The following is an 8,362-nucleotide window of genomic DNA, read 5'->3' on the forward strand; positions in this document are numbered from 1 at the left end:
AATCTGCAAAGCATCACTTTCTTATATGACCTTATAGTTTCAATAGAACACTGATGTGCAAGCAAAATCCTGTGTAGAGGTGTGAAGATTCATCAGTGGCTGTCTGTGACATTCCTCATGCACTGTATATAAATGGGCACAAATATTCATTCATGTTACACACATAGTCGTTGTTTTTGCCGCACCCCATACGAGGCCTTCTTTCTTACTGGTAAGACAGGGACAAAGTATTTTGACCCGTCACTTTGCACCACCAAGGCCGATAGATATCATTTTCAGTTTAGTATTAATTGAGATGAGTTTAAATCCTAAATTTGCAATGATTGTTACTGCTGGCATGGTTGCAAGCGCATGATTTGACCTCAAAAGCATTTGAGGTAAAGTGGTGCTTCACTTCAACATCTAAATAAATAGTCTGTTCAGAAATATATACAAATGACTTAGTTTAAACATATAACAAATAATATAAAACAAATAACATATGACAAATAATACATCACAATGCTGAATTAAGTACATCTTGGTCTCTGTTAATCCTGTTCTCAAATCCTATCTGCACCCCTGAACAATGATGATGGCACAGCTTTAAAGTAATCTCAGTAAATAATAAAAATTAAAAATCAAATAAAAAAAGTGTAGGTTTTCTTCCGATACGCTAGACGGCGCAGTCAAATTTAGACGCTGCATCAAGTTTCCGGAAGCAAAGAGCTGTCAGCCATAGAAACGATCCATACCAGGAAGTTGTTCAATTGACTGACAAAAAGTAAACCTCGTGAAAATCGTTTGAGAGATAAGCACGTTTTGAATGACTTTAACGTACATTCATTAGGTTTGATGAGAATTTGACCCCACTTTCGTGGCCGCCACGAAGGCACGTTCCTGAGGCGGATAGTGCCAGCTGATGAGCCACGGCATTGTGTTTTACTGAACATGTGGGAAGTTTGTATGCAGGACAATTTAACCGTCTAATTGCGTATCACTGAATAAAATCACCAGCAACCATGGGTAAAAAAAGCAAAAATGAAAAGAAGGGGAAGGGAGCAGAGAAGACCGCTGCCAAAATGGAGAAAAAGGTTTCCAAGAGATCCAAACGTGAAGAGGTGACAATTGTTTTATATATGACCATTATAACACTGCACTTGTCAAGTTTCTTTTTTCTTAATTCGTAATTCCGTAGACGTTTGTAATGCTTAAAATCAAATTAAATGCTGTTGATATTAAAATAGCTAGACTGCCTACCCCGTTGCCTCCCAAAAAAGGGTGGCCTCTTTTTCAGAAACCCCAATCTGATCACTCTCGTAGAGAATCAATTCCAACATGAGTGTTAACCCCTTGACAAATTTACTGCTGTGCAGCATTATTACTGAAAAGCAATTTTAACCTGCCGTTTTATTCAAGGAAGATTTGGAGGCGCTGATTGCTGAATTTCAGAGCATGGATGCCAGGAAGACTCAAGTTGTAGAGACTGCATGTCCTCCTCCATCAGCAAGGTGAGATTTTGGCATCAATGTCACATAATCACTCAAAACCGAAACATTCCCAAACACTGCAATCCATACTTTCAAAAATGTACCTATTTTTTGTTATTAATTTGAAAGCCTCATTTTTATTAACACTGTAACTTGTGAGGTCATTCTTACCATTTCTTAACAATTTTCAGATTAAGTGCAACACTTACTGCTCACCCAGACAAAGATGAGCTCATCCTTTTTGGTGGTGAATTCTTTAATGGGAAGAAGGTAATATGAAAACTTTTTCTGAGCCTATAAATATGCTTAGCTGTCAATTCCTTAGAATGTTCCTTTAAAAAATCAGTAGATATCATGTTTCATTTGCTTGTTGTTTCTCTCAAACCTAATCTGAATTCTTGTTTTCTTTTTCTGTATTTAAAGACATACCTGTACAATGATCTGTTTTTCTACAACATTAAAAAGAACAGTTGGGTTAAGTCTGAGATCCCCAATCCTCCTCCCCCACGATGCTCTCACCAGGTACATTATGACAATATTATTTTTTTAAATCTACCTTTAAACTTAGGCGTGCATGTGTTGTCCTGCAAAACCCCCATTCTTTCCTTTTTCCTAAAGTGCAATACCTAATATATGTAACATATTATAACATATTCCTTTCTCCCTTTGTGTACCTTAGACAGTGGCGGTCTCTCAAGGTGGGGGCCAGTTGTGGGTGTTTGGAGGAGAGTTTGCTTCACCAAACGGGGAACAATTCTACCACTACAAGGACCTTTGGGTTTTGCACCTTGCTACATGTGCCTGGGAGAATATCAAGTACGCCAGGCTCAGTTAAAGTCTATTGCTTGTTGATTTTGATTTGCAGTAAACCTTATTGGACATTTTATTGCTTGTACAAAGAGCCACCTGATATTACAGACACATAACTGAGGTTGATTGAAGCACTATTTGGTGCTTAGCCTCTTTTTAAGCAAAGTCCATGTGTTTGTCTAGAGCACCTGGTGGTCCATCGGGTCGCAGTGGCCACCGGATGGCTATTAGCAAAAGACAGCTGTTGGTGTTTGGAGGTTTCCATGAGAGCACCAGGTAGGCAACATGTTCACCTGTCACCCAGGCAATTCAAACTTAAAGATTGCAGGTCACATTTATAAATTCTTTTTAAATTTCTATTTATGATCAAATAGTTCCTCCGACACATTCTTCATCTGCGCGTTTTCCATCTTGCAGAGATTTTATCTACTACAATGACATCCATTCGTTCTCCCTGAATACTTTCTCTTGGTCACGCCTGTCCGTGTCAGGCGTGGCCCCCTTGCCACGCTCCGCCTGTCAGATGACCTCTACACCTGATGGCTCCGGTGTCATCATATATGGAGGTTACTCAAAACTGGTAAGCATGTGTGATTATGATTTCAATGTTTTTTTCCTTTGTGTTGTGGGCCACAATTGGCGTTATGAGAGCACTTCAGATGTGCTGACACTCACTTGGTACACTACTGTGCTATTTGTTGATTTTTTTTTTTTGGTGCTCAAGTGAAGTAAGGAATTTTAAATGGTTAAATTGGTGGGGACAAATTACACTCCCAGGTTAAGGCCCCACTGTAACTTTAAATGCAATGTCCTCATGACTTAATAGATGCTATGTTCACATAGAAACTGAAAAAGGACATTGAGAAGGGAACGATCCACTCTGACATGTTTCTACTCAAGCAAGAAGGTAAAGATGGCCAAGGTACGACCACCGTAAGCACAATGTAATGTAAAGTAGCAATTTTTTTTTATTCTGAAACACAATATTGCTATTGCACCTTGTCTGTGTTTTCCAGAGAAATGGACTTGGTCCAGATTGAGCCCCTCTGGAAACAAGCCGCCTCCCCGATCTGGCTTCTCCATGGCGGTGGGCCCGTTAGGGCGCGCTGTGTTATTTGGTGGGGTTTGTGATGAAGAAGATGAGGAAACACTGGAAGGTGACTTCTATAATGACCTCTACTTGTACGACACAGCGAAAAACCGCTGGTATCCCGCTCAACTCAGGGTGAGTGACTATCAACTGCAGAAAAAGCAATCGCTTTATCAGCCACAATACAGTGATGGTATGCAAATGATAAAGTGCGGTATCGCTGGGGTCCACCAACACAACTGACGTCTCTTGATGTGTTCTTTTAGGGTAACAAGTCAGACAAGAAGAAACGTCGGCGAGGGAAGAAGGATGAAGCTGGGGGGGAAGCAGCAGATAAGGAGGAAGTAGAAGATGCTCCCACGGGGCCAACTGAAGTCATCAAGGAGATTGTTACAGAAGATGGCACAGTGATGACCATCAAGGAAGTATTACCTGGAGCTCAGGAGGCAGAGGAGGCCATCGATGATGAAGAGGAGGAGGACGAAGAAGAGGATGGTATGATTGAATTCACACCCTCACAGAATTGCAATCTCGTGTCACCGAATCAGTGGATTTGTTTTCTTCTCTGCACACACACCATTTTCTTCAGAGGTTGTTGCCTTTGTCGAAGCAAGAACACTACCGATTTCTCACCAGACATGAGGTCAGATCAGACGGCCTTCTCAGTAGTCTTCCAGGATAGAGAAGAGAAAAAAAAACATAAGCGCAAAAACAAAAACATAAGCAAGAATCCTTTTGCTATCAAATGTAATCTGACACAAGATGACCGTGGTCGTCGAGGTCCAAGATCAAATTGCACATCTCTACTAATTTCAAGTCTGCTCTCAAGAAATGGGCGACTATTATACAACATAATTTTGTGGAAACAAAGTCACATAGTTCTCCAAATAAGAGGCAACGCGTGCTTACATCAGCTGATGGTCAGTCGCTGGAACACAGAAATTAGCATGGATGTTGATAAACATTCAATATGTGTTTTATGTGAAAAAGAGAATGGGGGTAAAAGAACACCTCCAAACAAAACAGTGTTGCCTCTTGCATTCTGATTTCAGAATCAGCCCTCGTGGAACCCTGCCCGCGGTCCAGCGCCATGGCAACGGTGCGTCAGGGCAAGCTTTTTCTCTACGGCGGGATGTTTGAAGTGGGAAGCCGCCAGTTCACCTTGAACGACTTCTACTGTCTGGACCTCCACAAGATGGACCAGTGGGAGGTCTTGGTCGAGATGGATCCAAGTGAGTCAGCCAGTTCGACAAAACAGCTCGTCAAGACCGCCTCGGAAGTCCCGCAATAAAAATCTGTGTTTGTGTGAGTTTTCACTGGATTTATGATTCACCCTTTTTAGAGACCCAAGAATGGCTGGAAGAGTCTGAATCTGACGATGACGACAACGAAGAAGAAGAAAATGAAGAGGAAGCGGGTGGAGGAGCAGAGGGAGGAGGAGAAGAAGAAGAGGAGTCTGATAACGAAGGCAAGGGATTGTTCTCCATCTATTTTGGCCTACCTGTTGGTTTGTAATCTCACCAATTAGTCAACGTTATTAACAAAAAAAGAAAATCCTCACCAAGTGGACTTTTGTTAATTTCCCATGGGTTTAATTTATGTTGATATTTTATGGTAACAGATCAAAATATATTCTTTTAATATTAATTTTGCACCAACACCATGTTAAATTAACATACACCCTGACAATGAAGGGGTAAAAGGGTTTTGGGTTATAAATTGGACTGACCCAGGAAATTGAGGGTAATTTGACCCAATCGACCTAAAAAGTGGAGAGTTCATCTAACCTCGCTGCTCCCACAAGATATCAAGATTAAATCTCAAAAGCTCATGATGACATCACCGCCATTGGCTTCAATGCAGCGTTGAATCAAGTAACAACATGTTGAAACTCTCATTGTCCAGATGAACATGAGCACCCAACAGCAACGGATGGGGAGACGTTGACAGATTACCAGGCCCGGACAGAGCAGTACTGGATCGGACTTGCACGCACCAACATGGGTGCGGATGCCAAGGACAAAAAAGTCACCAAGGTAGCCTTAGCTATGGCTAAAGTCTTCTATGAAGACCATGCGCCGGATGTTTGAATGACTTGACTTCAACCACGCTTTGTCAAATACATTATTTGCATGTTATGCTTTATGCAAGCTAAGTCATTGAATTTGTAATGCAAATTGTCTTAGCAACATTTTGGGTCAAGTGAAGACTTTTAATAGCTCATAGGAGTAATTGTGACCTTGTCTAGGGTATTAGAGCTGATTTACCCCCATCCACAGAAAACATGTACATGTATTACCAAACCTTTATTGATAAAGCTCTGAGTGTTACTTTCATGTAACATCGGTGGTCTTTAAACAGTATATGTACATCTCCATCAAAAATGAGTCACATTTCAGAATCTAATATGTCCAGGGTGTTGATACGCCTGACCCAAATGATTGAGCTCTAACCTGCAATATTCATCACGGCCAGCAGGGGAAGACTTGACGCAGCAGAAATATATACATTGACAGAAGCAGGGCCACCATGAGGTTCTGACAGAACTGCTTCTGGCTTTGTATATTCAGTGATATAATCTGGTGAATATTAATATTAGAGAATTGGTGTCTAAAATGTGTGCAGTGCAAAAAAATGGTTTAATCATCTTAATAGGTAAAGCAAAACATGTTAAAAAGTAAGAATATGTGTATTTCTTTGTATGTATCACATTTGTACAGGCCAGCATCTCCTAATGTGAGACCCCGCCTAAAGTAAATGAAACAGCAAAGGTAAACAAAATATTCAGTATATGTATACATTTGGGTTCCAAATAGTGACTTTACATTACTCGTGAGGCAATTTTACAATAAGTTATTTTTTATGATGATACTTTGGCATGTGATAATAGGAACCCACACTCTCATGTGAATTAGGAAACATGATCCTTTGTTTTCCAAATGTATTTTTACACTTGAATGAAAAAGAAAATCTCACCTGACAAGGATGGCCAGGTCCACATTTCTTTCCATTGTTCACACGTTTCAGTATCACAATTCGGTTGTTTTTTGACACTTGAGCTCCGAGAAAAGCGGGCAGCGAAAAGGTGGCAGATGGAGGAAAAGAGGAAATAAGAATGCGGTGCAGAAAAGGTGGTGAGGACAAAGTGCGCACCGTGTCAGATAAGACATCAATCACGGGTTGAGCACCACTCTTTCCACTCTGACCTATTTTATTCTCCATCAGAATGAGGGATGAGAAGAGGCTGATGAATAATAGAGAAGGAGAAGAGATGGATGAGAACGAAGCTGTAGCCCCTGTTCTTTGCTCTCTTGCGTTCCCCCTTTTCAATTTTAACTCTGGGACCAAAAAAAGCTTTTATAAATAGCCAAAGAGAATTTTTTTCAGGGTGCACTGCTGACGTAGGCGGACGTAGTATTCGTCAGAGATGTACAGGCTGCGCGCATGTACGTATGTGTGTGTGCTATTTGCTTATTTACACACCCAAATCAGGACGTCTTTTTTTTCTTGCATAACACCAACGATAGTGACGTATAGTTGGCTATAGGTTGATGTTATGCATTGATTATTTTGGTCGGTTTATGTTCTTGTTGCTGAATACGCTGACTTTGACACTTCAAAATACATTATAGTCAAACATTCAAATTTCTGAAATCAACATTTTCTGAAGATATGTATATTTATATACATTCCCCCAAATTAAAATCTCAAAAGAAAACTTGTCATGAGAATTCAACTCAGTTTACGTTACAAAGTTTTTCTTTTTTTGGTTATTTTTCTTTGCATCATACAAGATCTGTCTGACTTGTCTTCAAGGTTGTTTCGAAAAACCCCCCCACCCCACCCAAAAAAAAAACCCCAAAGAAAAACAAATATTCAGTGAACATTATCAGCGTGATCCCTGGCTCCAATTGAATTAACATGGGTGATGTCGTGGTTTTTTAAAATATTTTTTATTTTATCTATGCAGTCACATGCAATGCTCCTCCAGATCCCTTGTGCTGCCCTCCCCCAATCTCTCTTTCCACCATCTTGCATGTTTAGAGGCCTCAACCTTAATCCCTAAACTCACTGTGATTTTATTATCGTAATCTGGTCCGGAATGGGTTTATCACGCCAAGGGTCTGGTAGACAGAAGGGGCAAGGACAAGAGCAGAATGACTGCTGAGAGGAAGAGTTGCACTTGGGTACATAATTTCTTCCGAAGTACATATTAGCATTGTGCATGCTTGAGACCTAGCTCGTTCGTATCTCAGAAAACGTAATTAGTGACATGGCCATGAGCAAGGCACTTCAAGATTTCAACTTTCAACAAAGAGAATGCCAAAGTTGTCAGATCTACTGTATAGCTGAACAATTCCAGTCATTAAATGTACCATTGCTTATTCAAGAAAGAGATGAAAAAAATAAAATAAAAAAAACAAGACTATTTAGCCCAGAACAGAAAATTTAACACACATCAGCAGAATTGAAGTCAGCATGTTTTAGTATTTGACAACAAATAGAAAAGCACTCCTCCACCAAAAAAATGTTCTCCCCTTTTTTCGTGTTTATATTTTTGTCGCTGAAGAACGTTCACATGATGGCCCTCAATAGACCCAAGGCTAGGTTTGACTTCTTGCAACGGCGAGTAAGTGGCATTGCTATCTGTCTATCAGATATACTGTTGGTTTCTTGAATAGGCTGTGTGGCTTGGGTTCCCAAATGTATTCCTCTCCATATCAAGTCTAACGAAACATCAGTCTGTCCAACCATCTGTCCGTCTGTCCATTCATCCATGCATACCAGGGCAGTAGTTAGCCAGATCACTTATAGAATAGAAACAGCAACTGTTTGCTTGCTTTTCGGTTCTTCCTTTTTACATGGCGTATGCAAAAGGGCTTTGTGCAAGAATCATTGTCGGTATGAGGCACAATCTGCACGTTTGAGGTGTGGATATGTCGAAAAGCTACAAGTGAGTGAGAGCGTGTCACTTTAAAAGATGGAGCGTGTT

General features: G+C 40.5%; 1 protein-coding gene across 3 annotated transcripts; it reads left to right on the forward strand.

The window, feature by feature from the left end:
* Positions 1–702: 702 nt before the first annotated feature.
* Positions 703–6,355, forward strand: klhdc4 (kelch domain containing 4). Of its 3 annotated transcripts, none has more exons than XM_061283885.1 (13): positions 703–1,100; positions 1,399–1,490; positions 1,661–1,739; positions 1,893–1,991; positions 2,149–2,285; positions 2,463–2,555; positions 2,697–2,859; positions 3,123–3,201; positions 3,296–3,504; positions 3,636–3,864; positions 4,422–4,601; positions 4,712–4,837; positions 5,275–6,355. In XM_061283885.1, exons 1-13 carry the CDS (start codon positions 1,002–1,004, stop codon positions 5,457–5,459), a joined length of 1,770 nt encoding a protein of 589 aa, XP_061139869.1. In that variant the 5' UTR covers positions 703–1,001; the 3' UTR covers positions 5,460–6,355. The 3 variants fall into 3 exon arrangements, with proteins under 3 accessions (XP_061139869.1, XP_061139870.1, XP_061139871.1); XM_061283886.1 differs by having other exon boundaries at positions 3,123–3,186; XM_061283887.1 differs by having other exon boundaries at positions 1,403–1,490.
* The last annotated feature ends 2,007 nt before the right edge of the window (positions 6,356–8,362 follow it).

This window comes from Syngnathus typhle, linkage group LG7, assembly GCF_033458585.1.
Source record: "Syngnathus typhle isolate RoL2023-S1 ecotype Sweden linkage group LG7, RoL_Styp_1.0, whole genome shotgun sequence".
Lineage (NCBI taxonomy): Eukaryota > Metazoa > Chordata > Actinopteri > Syngnathiformes > Syngnathidae > Syngnathus > Syngnathus typhle.

Bases quoted from the DNA above. Each gene is read 5' to 3' on its own strand.
- klhdc4 (XM_061283885.1), top strand. From the start codon at position 1,002: ATGGGTAAAAAAAGCAAAAATGAAAAGAAGGGGAAGGGAGCAGAGAAG. The intron at 1,992-2,148 runs GTACATTATGAC...TGTGTACCTTAG, and splicing joins CCCCACGATGCTCTCACCAG to ACAGTGGCGGTCTCTCAAGG. The intron at 2,286-2,462 runs GTACGCCAGGCT...GTGTTTGTCTAG, and splicing joins TGTGCCTGGGAGAATATCAA to AGCACCTGGTGGTCCATCGG.